We start from the raw sequence: 23,262 nt of genomic DNA, 5'->3' as shown, positions 1-23,262 counted from the left end.
TTCTGGGCATCTATGCAATAGCCATTTCCGATAAAAGTCCTGTATTCAAAGCAAAAGGGGATATGTACAAACCAAAAAGGAAAAGAAAAGCCACATCAATTTAAAGGCAAGAGTCACCCTGTCCCATGCTGTAGATGTCTGTGAACAAGAACACGAAGAACACAATTCACATTGAAACAAGTACACTACATGGAAAACTAACTTGAAACGCATCCACACCTGTCTGTCAAGCATTAACGACACTACAAATTGCTGATGTGTCTGCATAAGTAATTCACCTTTTTGTGTGATTTTGGTCACGGCATGAATGACGTTACGATTTTAAACTCGTTAACCTCTCAATGCCCTTAGAAGTGGCATATGTAATATTATATTCAACTACGAAAAGCAATCACACCAAGTACTCTACTTTTTCTACGAGGATGACGGGAGTCAAGGTTCTACTATAGTGACGTCATTCCCAGCGCTGATCGGTCACGTAACTATGTCGCACCAATACGTTTCTGTGATTGCACTTTCTATTGCAAAGTGATGCTTCCCTTCTTTGTTTTCGTCTTCTTTTTCTTCTGTTGCTCTGTCTCTGACTTTGTATCGATGTCTCTGTATGTGTGTGTGTGTGTGTGTGTGTGTGTGTGTGTGTGTGTGTGTGTGTGTGTGTGTGTGTGTGTGCGTCTGTTTGTCTGTCTCTCTCCCTGTGCGTGTGTGTGTGTGTGTGTGTGTGTGCCGGTGTGTGTGTGTGTGTGTGTGTGAGTGTGTCCCTTGATATTCATCCGCTGGGTCTTGACTGAAATACAAGCCATATAAAAAAAACACTCGTGTTGTAACCTCTATGTATCTGCGAGAGAGATGACGACGGGGTGGGGGGGAAGGAGTTCGAGAGAGAGAGAGAGAGAGAGAGAGAGAGAGAGAGAGAGAGAGAGAGAGACAGAGACAGAGAGAGAGACAGAGAGAGAGAGAGAGAGAGAGAGAGAGACAGAGAGAGAGAGAGAGAGACAGACACACAGACAGAGGCAGGGATAGAAACACACACAGATAGATCTGCACACATTAAAGTCACTGACGTTCCACTGCAGGTTGAGTTACCTGTGTTGATTTAAAGTATCTGTTCAGTGCAGTGTCTGAGTGAAGTAGGCGGGCTATGTTTCTGTCAGGGTTCGCTGCGCATGACGAATGACGACAACGGAAAGAATTCGCGAAGGCGGTGTTTCCGTGTCACAGCCTGTTTTGGAGAGAGAGAGAGAGAGAGAGAGAGAGAGAGAGAGAGAGAGAGAGAGAGAGAGAGAGAGAGAGAGAGAGAGAGAGAGAGAGAGAGAGAGAGAGAGGGAGAGGGAGAGGAGAGAGAGAGAGAGAGAGAGAGAGAGAGAGAGAGAGAGAGAGAGAGAGAGAGAGAGAGAGAGAGAGAGAGAGCAGCTCTGTGCATACAGTGGAACACCCTTTAGGACCTACGTTCTCCCCAGCAGCTCTGTGCATACAGTGCCGGAACCCCATTTAAGACCTACGTTCTCCCCAGCAGCTCTATGCATACAGTGGAACACCCTTTAAGACCTACGTTCTCCCCAGCAGCTCTATGCATATAGTGGAACCCCCTTTAAGACCTACGTTCTCCCCAGCAGCTCTATGCATACAGTGGAACACCCTTTAGGACCTACGTTCTCCCCAGCAGCTCTATGCATACAGTGGAACACCCTTTAGGACCTACGTTCTCCCCAGCAGCTCTATGCATACAGTGGAACACCCTTTAGGACCTACGTTCTCCCCAGCAGCTCTGTGCATACAGTGGAACACCCTTTAGGACCTACGTAAATCTGAGACAATCAGGTCTTGTAAGAGGAAGTCCTAAACTTGGGGTCCATTTACACACATAATCAACACAACATCTGAGAGAGCAAAAGAGAGTTAAGGCACAAAAACAAAAAAAGTCTGTTTAAGGTAACATAGGCAAAAAAATAGGGTCGGTAGGTCAGGAATCTTTCCCCAAAAAACATATTTTTAAGTTATTTTGCCAAAAAACAAAGACCTTTTTTTCTTCTTTTTTTTTCTCCCAAATGCCAAAAAAAAGTCTTGGGTCGCGCGAAAATATAGAGTCGGTCGGGATACCGTAAACAGACTTTTTGTGTCCCTAATAGGGAGGGAGTTTTATATCGGGGGGTCTTTTCAGGTTCCACTGATAACTTGAGTATGTGAGTCAACTACAGGGCAATGGTGGAAGTAATCACTTAACGCAGTCTCCGCTTCAAGTGCCTGTGGAGGGGTGGAAGAAGCAGAAACCAGGAGAGTGGAGATGAACTTTGATACGAACTGTTAATTGTCGCTTAAGTGAATTTGCTCGTGGAAGCGGAAGCTCTTCTCTTCTTCAATGTGCTAGCAAACACGCACACAAACACAAGCGCGCACGCTCACAAACACACACACGTACAAAGAGAGAGAGAGAGAGAGAGAGAGAGAAAGAGAGAGAGAGAGAGAGAGAGAGAGAGAGAGAGAGAGAGAGAGAGAGAGAGAGAGAGAGAGAGAGAGAGAGACGAACAGTATTTCTTCAAAATCAACACCAACTCTTACTCCAGCATGTGCACACAGCAGCTGCCCACGTTATCTTTTACACACACACACACACACACACACACACACACACACACACACACACACACACACACACACACACACACACACTCACACACACACACACACAGAAAGATAACTGTAGATCGACAGACAAGGACACACACACACACACACACACACACACACACACACACACACGAACGCACATAAACACACACTCATGCAACACATCTGTTTACACATCTTATCCCAGAATTTCAGTCCAAAAGCATATCCTGAATAACTGTAAAGAATTGAATATAAATAATTCATACTGACAAGACAGAAAGACAACAGTTTCTTTACACAATATCACCTGGTACACATGAGTGTGTTGTACATATGTAAAGAAATGCACACTCACATAACACATTACAACTCTGTACGTTTGCAATAACAGATTTACACTAACACTCTTACAGCAAACTTTGCCTTTACTCAACCTGATGGGTGGTTCTATTGAAATAATTATACTAGGCAGAGAAAAGTAATCTCATTCCATATTTCCAAACCACACCCCAGAGCTAGGAACCCTTGTTTCACACTTGGAGTATTCTCAAACAAACTTGGTGCATTTTCAGAAAAATAAGCGTACTCCACACAGCATTTGAACATCCATGTTTGAAACATTGAGTTTACCAACATTTAAAACAAATGCTCATTTAAATGTTTACTGACAAAAACATGGGTGTAAATACTGGATCGGCTTCAGGATGCGCTTGTAAAGAAAAGCAATCTAGGAATTTTTCTCGTCGTATTTTTTTTCAACTGACCGTACTGATCATACTCTAGACAATCATGCCTTAACATTCTTGAATAAAGAATTATTTGAGTTTCAATCATTTGTAGGTAATCTTCTGGCTAAATGTAAAAGGACGAAGGCTCAGCTGTGACATATTGTATCACGGATTACAATCTGTCTGCTGTTTGAAATAAACATTCTGTATTGATGAGCAAATTGAGAGCCAAAATGTGTTGTTTTATTCACTGAATTGTCCATCACAATTTGGAGCTGGGTGAGGTCTGTTCCTTTTGTTGTTTCAAATCATCTTCCCAGGTGTATGCTTCGTTTTTCTTGTGATCTGCAATGAAAAAATAAAATAAGTAAATAAAATGAAAATAATAATGACAAATAAAAATAATTTAAAAAACATCAAACAAAATTAAAAGGCTTGCCAATTTAAACTTGTTCTCAATAAATACAGTTTATCTTTAAAAGCATCGTCATTCAAAGTCTGTCCAATCACAAACAGTGGGACCCCCCTATTGAGACCCCACGTTAAGACTCGCTCCATTTTAAGACTCGCTCCATTTTAAGACTCACTCCATTTTAAGACCTTGTTTTCTCAGCTTTTCTGTTCATAACCTCGGTCACTTTACGCCCATTTTAAGACACCTCCTTTTTAAGACCTGATTTTCTCAGATTTGTTTAGATCTTTAAAGGGGGGTTCCACTGTATATCATATTTGTGTCTCTGCAAGTCGACAATGAGTTCAGCGAAACAGTGGCTCCGCTTGATTGGAATCCGGGCGATCGCCCGGGTGCGCCCGGGTGAAGTATTTTCAATCAAGTACAATCGGGTCATGAACCGGCTTAAGCCGGCGGGCTAGCCCGCCTCGCCCGACCAAAACACATCGGCTGATGCGAGATCAAAATGGCCGCCACGGGTGGAAAGTAAGTGAATCTTTTACTTCTGAAGAGAAAGTTGTACCTTCAGGCCGTGTTCACGCTTCTGTGCTTAATTATTGGGTTGAATCTAAGTACTCGTGATTGTTTAAAGTGTGTTTTGGGGCTTAGATAGGATTCATTGAAGTAATTTCAAGTGAAGTTGAATGTGAATCGATGACGATTCCATGCAGATGACTTGTCAAATGACAAGATCACAACAGCAACAAATTGGCAGCCATGTTTATGGCCCGATTGCGCTTGATTGGTACATTAGATCAAATCGCCCGCGTCACGTGGCGGGCGATTGCCCGGTCGCCCACTTTGAATCCCAATCAAGCGGAGCCTGTTTCAACTGTTTCAACTGTTTCTACTGTTTCAACTGTTTCAAACTGTTTCAACTGTTTCTACTGTTTCAACTGTTTCTACTGTTTCTACTGTTTCTACTGTTTCAACTGTTTCTACTGTTTCAACTGTTTCAACTGTTTCTACTGTTTCAACTGTTTCAACTGTTTCAACTGTTTCTACTGTTTCAACTGTTTCTAGCTTTGAAATTGACCCAACCTGTACACATACACCAGATATTACTCTCACAGAAACACACACATTTCAAATTGGGTTTGATCCTAATACCATTCTTTTTAATTCCTGTTCCCCCCCTTCCGTTACCCTTGTTTTCCAGTGTGTGAGCGTTTCTCTGTAACCACACTTATCAAAATCTAGTATACCACAAATGTGCTAGATGTAGCGAGTAATGCGCACACTGTAGGTATGTATGTGGTACATGGTAGAAATGTGCCAAATTGGAACCATGGACCAACAAACTGTACTCTTTTCATCAGGATTTGCTTTGTGAAACAAGGGAGGCAACACTCACCAGGAATCTCCCATGACGTTCTGTAGAGACTGGACCCTGCATCCACCTTCATTGTCTCCCCTGAAATGAAGGCAGCGGCGGGCGACAGGAGGAAAGACACAGCTGCTGACACCTGCAGAGACAGAACGCTATGTGTCTGAGAAAACAAGACTCAAGACTCAAAGATTGTAATGTCCTTCTTACAACAAAGGTGTCTTGCAGTGTCAGGCAGTTTAAAACACAAACAACATCTCATTCACTGACACTTCAACATTTCACTAAAAAGATACAAGACATTCTAAGCAAACACTCATTAACACATTAACACACGCACAAGCACGCAGGCTCACCCGCACACACACACACACACGAGCACCCACACACACTATCTTCCTCTATATGCTATGGAGTCTCTCGTCTCCGTTTTCAGTAGTTAAACTCAAAATAGATTAAAATTGCTCAGCATAGACTGAATTGTAAACCTAAAAAGAAGGAAAAAACAAGAGCCAAAGAGATTGAAAATTTAGTTTTGTCCTTCTTTTTACATTTAGTCAAGTTTTGACTAAATGTTTTAACATAGAGGGGGGAATTGAGACGAGGGTCGTGGTGTATGTGTGTGTGTGTGTGTGTGCGTGCGTGTAGAGCGATTCAGACTAAACTACTGGGCCGATCTTTATGAAATTTGACATGAGAGTTCCTGGGTATGATATTCTCAGACGTTTTTTTCATTTTTTTGATAAATGTCTTTGATGACGTCATATCCGACTTTTCGTGAAAGTTGAGGCGGCACTGTCACGCCCTCATTTTTCAACCAAATTGGTTGAAATTTTGGTCAAGTAATGTTCGACGAAGCCCGGACTTCGGTATTGCATTTCAGCGTGGTGGCTTAAAAATTAATTAATGACTTTGGTCATTAAAAATCTGAAAATTGTAAAAAAAAAAATTTTTATAAAACGATCCAAATTTACGTTCATCTTATTCTCCATCATTTGCTGATTCCAATAACATATAAATATGTTATATTTGGATTAACAACAAGCTCTAAAAATTAAATATATAAAAATTATTATCAAAATTAAATTGTCCAAATCAATTTAAAAACACTTTCATCTTATTCCTTGTCGGTTCCTGATTCCAAAAACATATAGATATGATATGTTTGGATTAAAAACACGCTCAGAAAGTTAAAACGAAGAGAGGTACAGAAAAGTGTGCTATCCTTCCCAGCGCAACTACTACCCCGCTCTTCTTGTCAATTTCACTGCCTATGCCGTGAGCGGTGGACTGACGATGCTACGAGTATACGGTCTTGCTGCGTTGCATTGCGTTCAGTTTCATTCTGTGAGTTCGACAGCTACTTGACTAAATGTTGTATTTTCGCCTTACGCGACTTGTTTGAATGTACATGTATGTGTGTGAGCTTGTTTTGACGAAAAATTATCTACTTTTTTCTCCCAGCCGTTACTTGGACCTCTTGAAACCTACTTGGTTTAAACAAGACTTTATTCAAATTGTATCGTGACATAAAACAATATAATATGGCATTTAGGATTTCTCACTCAAGCATAGTGCTTATTTTAAGCAATCCTCGTGAAGACATAACAGTGGCAAGCATGATGGCGAACTTAATTGAAATACTCATTTCAGAATACTATAACAAACAGAAAAACAACATACAAAAACAAACAAAACAGGGATGGGGGTGGGGGTGGTAATACAGAAGGTGATAAAAAAAAAAGCAACAACGAGAGAACAAAACTCAGCATAAAGGAAAAAGAAGAAGATGAATTAGACTTGGAGCGAAAATATTTACGAAGAGTGAATGTGAAACTTACCTCTTCTGTGGTACCGAATCTCTTGGCGGGCACCATTTCCAGGTTCTTGCTGAAGACGTCAAGCGAGCCATAATTTGCTGCCGCAGTCTCGCTGAAAATGGAGCTGCCCTGGAGAAAAAGGAAAACATGTTGTGAAGAACAAGATAACCCTTACACTGGTGCAATTCTAGATCTGTAACACATGTTACATAGCCACTGGTGAATTAACAGAGAGAAAAATAAAGAAAAACGGTCATATAGGTTTTCGCATCCATGGGAATCGGAACCGACCAAACAAGACTGAGCCAGTAGCGCAACATATGTCGTGACAACCAGGTGACAGTATGCGTAAAGTAGCGCGTCATATGTCGCGACAACCAGCCTAAGGGTTAACAATGAAAATTTACTCACCAGAAAAAGAACAGTAAAAATAGGAATAAGGATGGGTTTTGACGTATATGTCTATGTCAGCTAAAATTGTGAACATACATGTTGTGAAGGATAAAAAGCTCATGCCTTGTCACTTCAAATCTTGTATAAAAAAAAATCTTCTTCTCTATTTAAAGAGTTAAACATCTTGTCAACGGGGGTCATCCCAGAATATAACCTTCAGAGTTCCTGCATTGTAGTGTTTGTCACCAAGTTCTTTTTTGTCTCACACTAATTGGTATTACTGTCAGTGTTTGTCACCAAGGTCTGTCATGTCTCACACTAATTGGTATTACTGTCAGTGTTTGTCACCAAGTTCTGTTTGTTTGTTTGTTTGTTTGCTTAACGCCCAGCCGACCACGAAGTGCCATATCAGGGCGGTGCTGCTTTGACATATAACACACAAGACAGAAGTCGCAGCACAGGCTTCATGTCTCACCCAGTCACATTATTCTGACACCGGACCAACCAGTCCTAGCACTAACCCCATAATGCCAGACGCCAGGCGGAGCAGCCACTAGATTGCCAATTTTAAAGTCTTAGGTATGACCCGGCCGGGGTTTGAACCCACGACCTCCCGATCACGGAGCGGACGCCTTACCACTAGGCCAACCGTGCCGGTCCCAAGTTCTGTTATGCCTCACACTTGGTATTACTGTCAGTGTTTGTCACCAAGTTCTTTTTTGTCTCACACTTGGTATTACTGTCAGTGTTTGTCACCAAGTTCTTTTTTGTCTCACACTAATTGGTATTACTGTCAGTGTTTGTCACCAAGGTCTGTCATGTCTCACACTAATTGGTATTACTGTCAGTGTTTGTCACCAAGTTCTGTTATGCCTCACACTTGGTATTACTGTCAGTGTTTGTCACCAAGTTCTGTTATGCCTCACACTTGGTATTACTGTCAGTGTTTGTCACCAAGTTCTGTTATGCCTCACACTTGGTATTACTGTCAGTGTTTGTCACCAAGTTCTGTTATGCCTCACACTTGGTATTACTGTCAGTGTTTGTCACCAAGTTCTTTTTTGTCTCACACTAATTGGTATTACTGTCAGTGTTTGTCACCAAGTTCTTTTTTGTCTCACACTAATTGGTATTACTGTCAGTGTTTGTCACCAAGGTCTGTCATGTCTCACACTAATTGGTATTACTGTCAGTGTTTGTCACCAAGTTCTGTCATGCCTCACACTTGGTATTACTGTCAGTGTTTGTCACCAAGTTCTGTTATGCCTCACACTTGGTATTACTGTCAGTGTTTGTCACCAAGTTCTTTTTTGTCTCACACTAATTGGTATTACTGTCAGTGTTTGTCACCAAGGTCTGTCATGTCTCACACTAATTGGTATTACTGTCAGTGTTTGTCACCAAGTTCTGTCATGCCTCACACTTGGTATTACTGTCAGTGTTTGTCACCAAGTTCTGTTATGCCTCACACTTGGTATTACTGTCAGTGTTTGTCACCAAGTTCTTTTTTGTCTCACACTAATTGGTATTACTGTCAGTGTTTGTCACCAAGGTCTGTCATGTCTCACACTAATTGGTATTACTGTCAGTGTTTGTCACCAAGTTCTTTTTTGTCTCACACTAATTGGTATTACTGTCAGTGTTTGTCACCAAGGTCTGTCATGTCTCACACTAATTGGTATTACTGTCCGTGGAACCCCTCTTTTAACACATCCACAAATCTTAAAAACCAGGTCTTAAAAAGGAAGGAGTCTTAAATTGGGGGGGTCTTAAATTGGGGGTTCCACTGTAACATATTCAATGGTCCAAGGTTCATCGCATCTAAAACAGTAGGGAAGGTCTTCATCACCCTTCAACAGATCTGAATGTGTGATGTAACTGTGACCAATGTGAAGGTCACAGAGAACGGTCTCAGTTATTGAGGCAGCAATGAGCAGACAGGTGCATGACTATGACACCCTCACTCGCATAAGTCAAATCAAAACTAATCAAATCTAACTTTACAAGGGTCGTGGCATGAGCAGACCTGGGAACCCCTGTTTTGCACTCGGAGTATTCTCAAATAAACTTGGTGTATCTTCAGACCAATGAGCGTACTCCACACAGCATTTGAATATCCATGATTCAAACAATTGTTTCACGCGCGTCCGTCACACCGTTAATTAAGTTTACCGATACGTTTAAAAAAATGCTTCTTTCAATGTTTACTGACAAAAACTGTAATCACGTGTCAAAATCCTGAATTGGCTTCGGGATGCGCTTGTGAAGAACAGTGGTCTAGGAATGTATGGCAAACTGACCGGGGCGACACAGTTGACTCTGACCCCCTCACTGGCCCACTCTATGGCGAGAGACTTGGTCAGATTCTCCACTCCCGCCCTGGCTGCGCCCGAATGACTGCACACACACACACACATGAAAGAACGCATGTAAACACACACATATCATGCACAAACACACACACAAACATACAGACAGACACACACACAAACGCATGATGGGAACGCATGTAAACACACACACACACATACCATGCACGCAAGCAACCAACAACAACACCAACAACAACACCAACAACAACACCAACAACAACACCAACAACAAACAAACAAAACAGAACATCAAAAAGATTAAAAACATGTGATGACAACAAATGGTGAAAAGTAACACTGATGTAAAACTAACTCAGGTCAAATAATGACATGATTATGAGAAGATATAAATATAAATAAAGCTCTGTTTTTTATGGTACTGGTAGGATCTCTAAAAAAAACAGCAGATCTGCCAGCCCTTTTAAAACCTCAAGTATAGTCATTTATTTTCATTTTTTTAAATTTTCATTGTGGCAAATTTTCGCTGTAATTCACGAACCAGCTTGTATCTCAATTTTTGAGGTTTTGGAACAAAAACAAAAGTTAGCTCCCTTATTTATTTGCCCATGTGGTGAGAACCGCTTGTATCTCCAGCTGCTTTTTAAAGCGAGAAAAAGTTCTTGAAAAAAAAACTTTTCATTTGTTTCAAGGGAGCGCCAACATGCCCACTTCAGTTAAACTTAAGGTTTTTGTGCCACACACTGGGCCAGAAACTATGTCGTTATTAAGGTTTGTGTGCCACGGTACACTGGGCCAGAAACTATGTCGTTATTAAGGTTTGTGTGCCACACTGGGCCAGAAACTATGTCGTTATTAAGGTTTGTGTGCCACACTGGGCCAGAAACTATGTCGTTATTAAGGTTTGTGTGCCACACACTGGGCCAGAAACTATGTCGTTATTAAGGTTTGTGTGCCACGGTACACTGGGCCAGAAACTATGTCGTTATTAAGGTTTGTGTGCCACGGTACACTGGGCCAGAAACTATGTCGTTATTAAGGTTTGTGTGCCACGGTACACTGGGCCAGAAACTATGTCGTTATTAAGGTTTGTGTGCCACACTGGGCCAGAAACTATGTCGTTATTAAGGTTTGTGTGCCACACTGGGCCAGAAACTATGTCGTTATTAAGGTTTGTGTGCCACACTGGGCCAGAAACTATGTCGTTATTAAGGTTTTTGTGCCACACACTGGGCCAGAAACTATGTCGTTATTAAGGTTTGTGTGCCACGGTACACTGGGCCAGAAACTATGTCGTTATTAAGGTTTGTGTGCCACACTGGGCCAGAAACTATGTCGTTATTAAGGTTTGTGTGCCACGGTACACTGGGCCAGAAACTATGTCGTTATTAAGGTTTGTGTGCCACGGTACACTGGGCCAGAAACTATGTCGTTATTAAGGTTTGTGTGCCACGGTACACTGGGCCAGAAACTATGTCGTTACATGGAAGGGACTTGGTTGCTGCTGGTGTGTATTTAGCTTACACATATACTATTTTTTCTCAGAAACATGAGATATGGCCACTGAAGGTTAGGTAACAATTAAAGGGAAATAATCTGGTATAATTACTAATTCTGGATTACTCCTTTGGACAAAAAGCTCCTATATCTCATTATTTTCTCAGTTGTTTCGAATATCATTAACAACTGACATTAGCACGCATTTAGACTGCTATTGCACTGTTTTAAAGAAAATATCAACCAGTGATTTGAAGTTATATTTGTTGGGGCGAATTCTCAAAACAGCAAAAATTGAGATACAAGGATTTTGAATTACATGAACGAAATGGAATTTTAGTGTAGCATTGTCTAAAATGTATTTGCACATGCACATTTCACGCAAAAATTTCTACACACATATATATAATATTTACATAAAGTTTATTCAAAGGTGGGTTCCCTCATGTTTTTGCATGAGTTGATTTTTACGTGTATGATCGTTTTTACCCCGCCATTCAGGCAGCATACGCTGATTTCGGGGGAAGCATGCTGGGTATTTTCGTGTTTCTATAATCCACCTAACTCTGACATGGATTACAGCATCTTTTTTGTGCGCACTTGGTCTTGTGCTTGCATGTACACACGAAGGGGCATAGACACTAGCAGACTGCACAAAGTGATATAAGTTCACCTGGAAGATGGGAACAATCTCCAACCTTAACCCACCAGGCGGCAGCGGCCGGTATTTGAACTTACGACCTTTCAATTAGGAGGCCGATGTCTTATCCTCTACACCACTGAGCCCGTCTTATTCTCTTGTGATTATTACCTCATGGACGGCCATCCCTTCCACATGTCGGTGATGATGGTGACGATGGCGCCTCCGTGTTCACTCATCCACTGATTGTACGCTGTAAAAGTAAAGATTAGGATAAGATTTCATATAGTAATGTGAGATTACCCTCATACAAATTCGGGCTGCTTTTTCACTGGGGAAAGCAAGCTGTCATACAGTAAGGCACTACACATTTTTTTCTTCTTTTTGCTATTTTCATGTTTTGAAGCCCCCAGACTTTCCATGTGAACATTTTGTTCACTATCGTGCCTATGCGAGCAAACAGGGGTGTTCGGACACCGAGGAGTCTAAGGCAGCACTAAGTTTCCTCTCAGAAATAAATCCCTCGTCAAATGTGAGGATCGAACTCACGCCGATAAGAACACCTCGTTTTGAAGCCATGAGCGCCACTCCCAATTTAAATCAATTGAGGTAAATTAAAAGCAACTTTTGCAAGAAAATAATAACTACAGTATACGATACAGCCACCCAGGGAAGAGACAATAATATATACAGTGGAACCCCCTTTAAAGTCGTTCAAAAACCTGATCAAATCAGGTCTTATAAAGGAGGGAGTCTTAAAATGTTTTTTTTTACAGAGGTTATGAACAGACAATCTGAAAAATCAAGGTCTTAAAAAGGGGAAGTCTTTAATTGGGGGGTCTTTAAAGGGGGGTTCCACTGTACAGTGAACTGTCTTTAATTAAATTCGCAAGGAAACGTTTTCTAAAGGTGTCACGGCTGGGATACAAGCAACTCTTGCAAGAAAATAATAACTATACGGTACAGTCACCCAGGGAAGAGACAATACAGACTGTATGCTAAACAAAACACAAATGATACAATACAAAAGAGGCGAGAGAAAACACTCACCCTCCCTACACATGAGGAAGGTTCCAGTGAGGTTGGTTTCCATGACAGCGTTCCATCCCTTGAGGGAGATCTGGCTGGCGGGACTGTAGAACTGACCCCCTCCGTTGTTGATCACAAAGTCCAGGCGGCCGTACTTCTCTACCGTCGTGGAGATCAGACTTTTCACCTGCACGGTGGGAAAAATAGGCAAATGCCAGAACAGAAACTTAACTTAAGAATAAGGTAGCATGTAGTCCTGTAAAGTTACCCTCATGGAAATGGGGAGTGCGAATTGTTGCAGGAACAGCATGCAAGCAAAAGACAAAATGGGGAGCGCGAATTGTCGCAGGAACAGCATGCAAGAAAAAGAGAAAATGGGGAGCGCCGTAGTGTGCACCCTGAATTTGTGTGAAGGTATGAACTTTACAGAACTATGTAATACCTTATCCTTATCCTACATACAACACGACGGACAAGTTTGCTACGGTGGGTTACCTCCCTTTTAAGACCCTAGCTTTTAAGATGTTCTGCTCACAGCACCTGTACATTCACCTTGGTTTTCAGACTCCCACCCTTTTAAGATGTTCTGCTCACAGCACCTGTACATTCACCTTGGTTTTCAGACTCCCACCCTTTTAAGATGTTCTGCTCACAGCACCTGTACATTCACCTTGGTTTTCAGACTCCCACCCTTTTAAGATGTTCTGCTCACAGCACCTGTACATTCACCTTGGTTTTCAGACTCCCACCCTTTTTAAGATGTTCTGCTCATAGCACCTATACATTCACCTTGGTTTTCAGACTCCCACCCTTTTAAGATGTTCTGCTCACAGCACCTGTACAATGGTTTTCAGACTCCCACCCTTTTAAGATGTTCTGCTCACAGCACCTGTACATTCACCTTGGTTTTCAGACTCCCACCCTTTTAAGATGTTCTGCTCACAGCACCTGTACATTCACCTTGGTTTTCAGACTCCCACTCTTTTAAGATGTTACATTCACCTTGGTTTTCAGACTCCCACCCTTTTAAGATGTTCTGCTCACAGCACCTGTACATTCACCTTGGTTTTCAGACTCCCACCCTTTTAAGATGTTCTGCTCACAGCACCTGTACATTCACCTTGGTTTTCAGACTCCCACCCTTTTAAGATGTTCTGCTCACAGCACCTGTACATTCACCTTGGTTTTCAGACTCCCACCCTTTTAAGATGTTCTGCTCACAGCACCTGTACATTCACCTTGGTTTTCAGACTCCCTCCCTTTAAGATCTGATTTTCTCACTTTTTGAGGTCTTAAAAGGGGGTCCCACTGTACCAGCATTGCGCTAGGAACAGACAAGAATCACAAATGTACAGTAAAGAAAACTGGGGCCTGGTAGCTCAGTTGGTAGATCACTTGGTAGCTCAGTTGGTAGATCACTTGGTAGCTCAGTTGGTAGATCACTAGGTAGCTCAGTTGGTAGATCACTTGGTAGATCACTTGGTAGCTCAGTTGGTAGATCACTTGGTAGCTCAGTTGGTAGATCACTAGGTAGCTCAGTTGGTAGATCACTTGGTAGATCACTTGGTAGATCACTTGGTAGCTCAGTTGGTAGATCACTAGATAGCTCAGTTGGTAGATCACTTGGTAGCTCAGTTGGTAGATCACTAGGTAGCTCAGTTGGTAGATCACTTGGTAGCTCAGTTGGTAGATCACTAGGTAGCTCAGTTGGTAGATCACTTGGTAGCTCAGTTGGTAGATCACTTGGTAGCTCAGTTGGTAGATCACTAGGTAGCTCAGTTGGTAGATCACTTGGTAGATCACTTGGTAGCTCAGTTGGTAGATCACTTGGTAGCTCAGTTGGTAGATCACTAGGTAGCTCAGTTGGTAGATCACTTGGTAGATCACTTGGTAGCTCAGTTGGTAGATCACTAGATAGCTCAGTTGGTAGATCACTTGGTAGCTCAGTTGGTAGATCACTAGGTAGCTCAGTTGGTAGATCACTTGGTAGCTCAGTTGGTAGATCACTAGGTAGCTCAGTTGGTAGATCACTTGGTAGCTCAGTTGGTAGATCACTTGGTAGCTCAGTTGGTAGATCACTAGGTAGCTCAGTTGGTAGATCACTTGGTAGATCACTTGGTAGCTCAGTTGGTAGATCACTTGGTAGCTCAGTTGGTAGATCACTAGGTAGCTCAGTTGGTAGATCACTTGGTAGATCACTTGGTAGATCACTTGGTAGCTCAGTTGGTAGATCACTAGATAGCTCAGTTGGTAGATCACTTGGTAGCTCAGTTGGTAGATCACTAGGTAGCTCAGTTGGTAGATCACTTGGTAGCTCAGTTGGTAGATCACTAGGTAGCTCAGTTGGTAGATCACTTGGTAGCTCAGTTGGTAGATCACTTGGTAGCTCAGTTGGTAGATCACTTGGTAGCTCAGTTGGTAGATCACTAGGTAGCTCAGTTGGTAGATCACTTGGTAGATCACTTGGTAGCTCAGTTGGTAGATCACTTGGTAGCTCAGTTGGTAGATCACTAGGTAGCTCAGTTGGTAGATCACTTGGTAGATCACTTGGTAGATCACTTGGTAGCTCAGTTGGTAGATCACTAGATAGCTCAGTTGGTAGATCACTTGGTAGCTCAGTTGGTAGATCACTAGGTAGCTCAGTTGGTAGATCACTTGGTAGCTCAGTTGGTAGATCACTAGGTAGCTCAGTTGGTAGATCACTTGGTAGCTCAGTTGGTAGATCACTTGGTAGCTCAGTTGGTAGATCAGTTGGTAGCTCAGTTGGTAGCTCAGTTGGTAGCTCAGTTGGTAGCTCAGTTGGTAGCTCAGTTGGTAGCTCAGTTGGTAGTTCAGTTGGTAGCTCAGTTGGTAGCTCAGTTGGGAGATCACTTGGTAGTTCAGTTGGTAGATCACTTGGTAGCTCAGTTGGTAGATCACTTTATAGCTCAGTTGGGAGATCACTTGGTAGTTCAGTTGGTAGATCACTTGACTTGTGATCTGCAGGTCACAATTCCGGCCAGCTACATGTCAACTTTAAGTGCAGACTCAGGGATTGTATCCATGTTCCACCCCCATGTCACCACTGTGGTCCTCAGTCGTTCTGCCATGAACGCAGGGGGCTGATTACACCTAAACACGCACAGACTTGGGTAGCACGACTCTCTTGCTGCTAGCTTTCTACTGAGAGGAAGCGACCCAAATTTCCCAGCGATGGGACAATAAAGTAATGGAAATGAAAACAAGTCGCGTAAGGCGAAATTACTACATTTAGTCAAGCTGTCGAACTCACGGAATGAAACTGAACGCACTGTATTTTTTCACCAAGACATTACAGCTTCGTCAATCCCCGCGAGAAGGAAATCGCTCACCTCCCACGTGCAAAACGCAGTGATATGCACACGCCAGAATAGCGCGGTAGCGTATTGTGCTAAGCAGGAAAGCGCGCTTTTCTGTATTCGTGTTAACTTTCTGAGCTTGTTTTGAATACAACCTATCATATCTATATGTTTTTGGAATCAGAAAACGATAAAGAATAAGATGAAATCATTTTTGGATCGATTTCTTAAATTTTAATCGTAAGACTAATTAATCTATTTTCGTTAATTGTGATCACATTTTAAGAGTAAACATGACATATGTATATATTTTTAGATTCAGAATGTCATGAAGAATACGATGCAATCAATTTTAAATCTGTTTGCAAAAAATCGATTTTAATGACAACTTTAATGAGAAAACTCATTAATTAATTTGTAAGCCTCCAAGCTGAAATGCAATACCAAAGTCCGGGCGTCGTCGAAGATTACTTGACCAAAATTTCAACCAATTTGGTTTAAAAATGAGAGCGTGACAGTGCCGCCTCAACTTTCACGAAAAGCCGGATATGACGTCATCAAAGACATTTATCCAAAAAATGAAAAAAACATCTGGGGATATCATACCCAGGAACTCCCATGTAAAATTTCATGAAGATCGGTCTAGTAGTTTTCTCTAAATCGCTCTACACACACACACACACACATACACCACACCCTCGTCTCGATTCCCCCCTCTACGTCAAGTTTTGACTAAATGTAAAAACCACCAGTTACCTCTTCCTCCTTGCGAATGTTGCACTGCATGAAGGAAATGTCTGCAGGGGGGGCAACCTCCTTTTGCATCTCTTGGCTGGCCTTCTGTAGGTTGTCTCCTTTCCTTGATGCAATCATCACCTTGCAGCCTGCAAGGAATATTTCACAAATGACCGGCCCCCGTAGCGCAGTGGTTAGCGCATCGGGCTGCGGGCCAGGAGGTCGTGGGTTCGAATCCCATCAGGGTCATGTGGGTTTTTCGGGCTACGGTCGGCTCCTACCCAGAGTGGAAGTGCTATGGTTCCTATGGGAAGGCTGGGATCACACAGCCGAGTGTCATTCACTTAACGAATGCGACTTTGAGGGTGCTCAGGTTCTGTATACCTGACCAACACCGCAGGTGCGGCAGTTCTTGGGCCTGGTTGATGCCAGGATATATTATGACAGTAAGCGTAGAGTGCTGCCCTGTCACGTAGTCTAGCTCAAACCAAATTGGAAATCCAAAGCATCATCATTATAATCATCCTCATCTCATTAATCATCCAAAATATAAATTGTCCTTGCTCTTGTGGCCCTTGAATTCATGCCCGGAGCTCTCATGGTGACCTTGGTCTCAGTGTTCTAAGTTTTTTTTAGCCGAGACCTGCAGCTGTGCTGCAGCTGGTCACTCAGAATTATAGTGACTGTGTAGTGACTGTGTATCAACACGCTGGAATGCAGGCGTTAGATGGACGTTACAGGAAGCGATCACTGAAGCTAACAGTCTGAGCGGATATATCCGTACCTGGTCAGAAAGAGCCATATATGAGTGGGTACGGATCCGTACCTGGGAGACAATGAGTTAAAAGGAGGAAGTGTTTACATTGGGGTAAATTTACAGAGATTATAATAACAAATATCTGAGAAAACAGTGTTTTAACAGGAGGGTGTCTTGAATCTTCTCAAAAGGGGGGAGGGGTCCAAAGTATTGAATTGCATTTGTTATCAGTGCACCAGCTAACTTCAAACCTGGTGTTCACAAGTCACACTGAACTTTTACTTTGCATGTGAATGCTTTCTATAAATATAACTCCATGACTTGCACCCAAACTGTGCGTCCCCCGCTTTCTGTGAATGCATTACAAACCAGAACAAGTCGCGTAAGGCGAAAATACAACATTTGGTCAAGTAGCTGTCGAACTCACAGAACGAAACTGAGCCCAACGCAATGCAGCAAGACCTTTTACTCGTAGCATCGTCACTCCACCGCCCGTGGCAAAGGCAGTGCCAGTGAAATTGACAAGAAGAGCGGGGTAGTAGTTGCGCTTAGAAGGATAGCACGCTTTTCTGTACCTCTCTTCGTTTTAACTTTCTGAGCGTGTTTTTAATCCAAACATATCATATCTATATGTTTTTGGAATCAGGAACCGACAAGGAATAAGATGAAAGTGTTTTTAAATTAATTTCGTTAAAAAAATTTTGATAATAATTTTTATATATTTAATTTTCAGAGCTTGTTGTTAATCCAAATATAACATATTTATATGTTTTTGGAATCAGCAAAGGATGGAGAATAAGATGAACGTAAATTTGGATCGTTTTATAAAAAAATATTTTTTTTTACAATTTTCCGATTTTTAATGACCAAAGTCATTAATTAATTTTTAAGCCACCAAGCTGAAATGCAATACCGAAGTCCGGGCTTCGTCGAACATTACTTGACCAAAATTTCAACCAATTTGGTTGAAAAATGAGGGCGTGACAGTGCCGCCTCAACTTTCACGAAAAGCCGGATATGACGTCATCAAAGACATTTATCAAAAAAATGAAAAAAACGTGTGAGGATAATTATCATACCCAGGAACTATCATGTCAAATTTCATAAAGATCGGTACAGTAGTTTAGTCTGAATCGCTCTACACACACACAAAGACAGACACACACACGCACATACACACACGCACATACACCACGACCCTTGTCTCGATTCCCCCCTCAACGTTAAAACATTTAATCAAAACTTGACTAAATGTAAAAAAACTTAAATTAACCCCCCCCCCCCCCAAAAAAAAAAGTGTCCCAGAATGTACTAAATGTATCTAATCATAGTTTAAGTTATATACTGATTGTACTGTTTTCTGACTGTACTGTTTTCTGACTGTACTGTTTTCTGATTGTACTGTTTTCTGATTGTACTGTTTTCTGATTGTACTGTTTTCTGATTGTACTCAGGGGCGGACGAGAGGGGGGTTTCTGGGGTTTCCGGAAACCCCCCCCCCAGCCAAAAAAAATATATCTTTTTTGTGTTTTTTGGGGTTGAGTTTCAATTTTTGGGGTATTAATCAGTGACAAAATCTGCTGCCTGAAACTGGTAATGATCATCCTCAGAATGCACCAGATTGCACCATTGTGCATCCTTTTTTTCAAAATTTTCCGGGGGGCAATGCCCCCGGACCCCCCTAGCAAGCTAGGCGCTTCGCGGCGTCGGCTCGGCGCTTCGCGCCTTCACACCCATATCTTTACAATATACTTTTGGAAACCTCCCCCATAAAATGAACTGATCCGCCCCTGGTACTGTTTTCTGACTGTACTTGTCTGCAAGAGCTAGCACGAATGTCAGTTTCATGCAGGATTGACAGGGAAAAGGAGGCTGAAGCCGATGCAGATATAGCAGTGTCCAACTAACGTTATAAATACGATGTAAAGAGCACTGATCTCAACCTCAAGTCACCACGCAGGGCGACCTCAGCGCTAAACAAACACAGGGCCACAGATAACGTCTGGTGAAGAGATGGGGAAATAACAGCCAGTGCAACAAAACCCCGGCTGAGAAACTGCGAGGTGCTTCAATTCACGAAGTAAAATGTCTGTACCCTCTAGTAGTAGCGTCTTTGGGAAGCTCTGACCTGAGATAGCACATGAACTGAGCCGGAACACACACCCACACATAGACATAGACACACATAAATTACAAATTACAGTGTTGTTCCAAGGCCTCGGTCTCCAATCAGTTATTGAGCTTACCTGACGCATACCTTTTTTGATCTGATGCGTTGTTATCTGACGCATTGTTTTGACCCCATGGCCTGTCGACTGTTGATGGTACTGATGTATATATAGGAGTTCTAATGAAACTTTTTTTTTCCCGTAGCCGGCGAGGACATTTTGACCCACACATAAACCCAGTCCAGATCCAACTGACCTAGTCTGGGACCAACACTGCATTTACACACACAAACACGCACACATATGTACTACTACCCCCCGTGCCCCCCCCCCCCCCCCAGACACACACACATTCACACACACAGTTAAGGTATAACCAACTGTTTTTTCAAATTCTTCATGCATTGATTTTTTTTTAATCTGCACTCTAAAACAATCTTTTTGAAGTTGACATTCATTCAAATAAAGAGGAATTATGGCCGCTGTGTATTTTTTTCGATTTTTTTAAAAACAGAGGTATAGTGCACCACGAAAACAGTGTTCGTTCAAAACAGGGGACACGCCTTTTTCTAGAAAAATACGTACACTCGATCATGAAAGAAAGTTTCACACAATGATTCGTGATCAGGAAAACTGTTTAGTGCACCAAATTTCTTTCATTTTCAATGTGTCTAGTTATCTCGATTTATAATGTTGAAAATTGCTGAAAGTCATTGAAACAAACTATAGTTTTTGAAAAAGACTTTAGTGTATTTTTAGGTACATGACAAATTCTGCATGATGCTAGTAATATGACTTTCCGGATTCAACGTATGAAAGATCCTATTATTATTCCGCGAATTAATTAAGACATGTTCCCAATTACAGTGGTTTCGTTGTTTGTAAAATCACTTGATGAACATTGTTGCAAACACAAATTCGAACATCTTTTGACGTTATGGTTTTACGTAAGCATTTGATTGAAAAATAGTTAGTGACTGCATGAGAACGCTAAAAATAGCTCCGAAGTAGCGAGGTTGGTGTGTTTCATCTGCATTTTTGAGTCTTTCGCACACACCGGTGTAAGTGATCAGGACGGTAAGAGTAACGAACGAACCACCAAGAAATCGTATTTTCAGCAGGGTGCAATCTATTTTTCAAGTCTTGATGATCCTGAATATATTTTGCAGAAAAATTACTCAATAAGAAAGGGTACAAATTCTTCAAAATTGCGGTGCACCTCGAGGACAATGTCTGCTCTTTAATCGTAGGTCAGTTTTTAACACCAAAAACAAAGCAAAAGACACGTTCGAACTGCCTAACTGCACAAGGTGAAAGCGTGTTATTTTGTCTCCCTGTTTTGGGGACTTCCGATTTTCCGCGAGAGTTACCTTCTCTTAGCTTGGTTTTGTCTACACACAGGGCAAATAAAAACACAGATTGAGCAGACATTATTCTGGCAAAGTAGGCAGGCTTATACTTTTATTTGTTTGTAAATGAAAGTAGAATTGGAGGAGACTACTGCAGACCCGACGTGTAAACCATTCATTTACACACACACACACACATCACATCACAGAGACACATCCTAAACTGCTAGCGCGAAAACTAGGGCAGTAGCCTGGAGTAGCTGGGGGACAAAGGTCTGTTCTGTCCAATTAAGCGATGCATAGAGTTTCAGCGTATGCCACAGATACTCCCATGGCTCACCTAGAAACAACAACTCTCGTGTGATCGTCTTGCCGATGCCTGTCCCGCCTCCCGTGACGATAGCCACCTTATTGTTGAAAAGGCCTCGCCGAAAAATACTAGACACCGGGTTGGCTGCCATTTTGACTGCTTCTTACAACCACATGCGTGTCACGTGACAAATGACCCCAGCAAACATTGCACCCTCGGATCGCATGCGTAAAACACTCGCATGACCAATGTCGAACGGCTCACAGTACGTCGCGCGCGCCCCTATCCTTGGCATTCGTTGTCATTAAAATAACATCAACACACCTAAACAATTACCATCGCCACGCCACCAGGGGCAACTTACCGGCCATCGTCAGCGAAGGCTCAACAGGGGAAAAGAAGAAACGCCGTCATCATGAAGGTTTTTAAAGAAAAGAACAAAAGGATAATGTTTCAAAGGCATAAACTGATAAAGAGGAATAAAAAGTATAATCTTGAAGGCCTAACTGTGGGGACAAATATATCGTATTGAACGTCTAACAGAGGAAAAGATGAAAAGGTATCATAATCTTCAAGGACTAACTTGCAGAAAGAAACGCAAACTAGAAAAAAGATATCATCTTGAAGTTGAAGGCCTTACAGAAGAAACGAAGAGAAGATAATTATCATTTCGAAGGCCGAACAAAAGTATCATAATTGTTGAAGGTCGAATGGGAAAAAGAGAAGATATATCATTTTGAAGGCTGTGCAGAGAAACAGAAGATTTAAACAAATTAAGTCGCGTAAGGCCGCGAAAATACAATATTTAGTCAAGTAGCTGTCGAACTCACAGCCGAATGAAACTGAACGCAATGCCATTTTTCAGCAAGACCTTATACTCGTAGCATCGTCAGTCCACCGCTCATGGCAAAGGCAGTGAAATTGACAAGAAGAGCGGGGTAGTAGTTGCGCTAAGAAGGATAGCACGCTTTTCTGTACCTCTCTTTGTTTTAACTTTCTGAGCGTGTTTTTAATCCAAACATATCATATCTATATGTTTTTGGAATCAGGAACCGACAAGGAATAAGATGAAAGTGTTTTTAAATTGATTTGGACAATTTAATTTTGATAATAATTTTTATATATTTAATTTTCAGAGCTTGTTTTTAATCCGAATATAACATATTTATATGTTTTTGGAATCAGCAAATGATGGAGAATAAGATAAACGTAAATTTGGATCGTTTTATAAATTTTTATTTTTTTTACAATTTTCAGATTTTTAATGACCAAAGTCATTAATTAATTTTTAAGCCACCAAGCTGAAATGCAATACCGAAGTCCGGGCTTCGTCGAAGATTACTTGACCAAAATTTCAACCAATTTGGTTGAAAAATGAGGGCGTGACAGTGCCGCCTCAACTTTCACGAAAAGCCGGATATGACGTCATCAAAGACATTTATCAAAAAAATGAAAAAAACGTTCGGGGATTTCATACCCAGGAACTCTCATGTCAAATTTCATAAAGATCGGTCCAGTAGTTTAGTCTGAATCGCTCTACACACACACACAGACACACACACACACACACGCACGCACATACACCACGACCCTCGTTTCGATTCCCCCTCGATGTTAAAATATTTAGTCAAAACTTGACTAAATATAAAAAGAATGTTTTGAAGGTCTAACCGCCGAAAAGATGAACAGATATTTTGAAAGTCTGACAGGCAAAAAGAAGAAACGCCGGATATTCCGAAACGTAGGCCTAACGGATACCAACCGTCTATCCCACGCAAGTTTATTGCGTAATCAGTCGAGTTTT

The 23,262-nt window shown here is 41.8% G+C and overlaps 1 protein-coding gene across 1 annotated transcript; it reads right to left on the bottom strand.

Annotated features, from left to right (window-relative positions):
- Positions 1-2,789: 2,789 nt before the first annotated feature.
- LOC138946844 (peroxisomal trans-2-enoyl-CoA reductase-like) lies at positions 2,790-21,643 on the bottom strand. Its single transcript, XM_070318249.1, has 8 exons — positions 21,489-21,643; positions 16,896-17,023; positions 12,844-13,009; positions 11,965-12,046; positions 9,627-9,723; positions 6,955-7,062; positions 5,141-5,252; positions 2,790-3,680 (listed from the first exon to the last, which is right to left on the bottom strand). The coding sequence occupies exons 1-8, from the start codon at positions 21,607-21,609 to the stop codon at positions 3,598-3,600; spliced, it is 897 nt and encodes a 298-aa protein (XP_070174350.1). The 5' UTR covers positions 21,610-21,643; the 3' UTR covers positions 2,790-3,597.
- Between the last annotated feature and the right edge of the window lie 1,619 nt (positions 21,644-23,262).

This window comes from Littorina saxatilis, linkage group LG14 (genome assembly GCF_037325665.1).
Source record: "Littorina saxatilis isolate snail1 linkage group LG14, US_GU_Lsax_2.0, whole genome shotgun sequence".
Lineage (NCBI taxonomy): Eukaryota > Metazoa > Mollusca > Gastropoda > Littorinimorpha > Littorinidae > Littorina > Littorina saxatilis.
The sequence above is the reverse complement of the archived record's forward strand: the minus strand, read 5'-3'. Positions and strand labels throughout refer to the sequence as shown.

Excerpts from the sequence above, each read along its gene's own strand:
- LOC138946844 (XM_070318249.1), bottom strand. The coding sequence starts at position 21,609 with ATGGCAGCCAACCCGGTGTCTAGTATTTTTCGGCGAGGCCTTTTCAAC. Across the intron at positions 13,010-16,895 it reads ACATTCGCAAGGAGGAAGAG|GTGAAAAGTCTGATCTCCAC; the intron begins GTAACTGGTGGT and ends CCCACCGTGCAG. Across the intron at positions 3,681-5,140 it reads AACGTCATGGGAGATTCCTG|ATCACAAGAAAAACGAAGCA; the intron begins GTGAGTGTTGCC and ends TTTTCATTGCAG.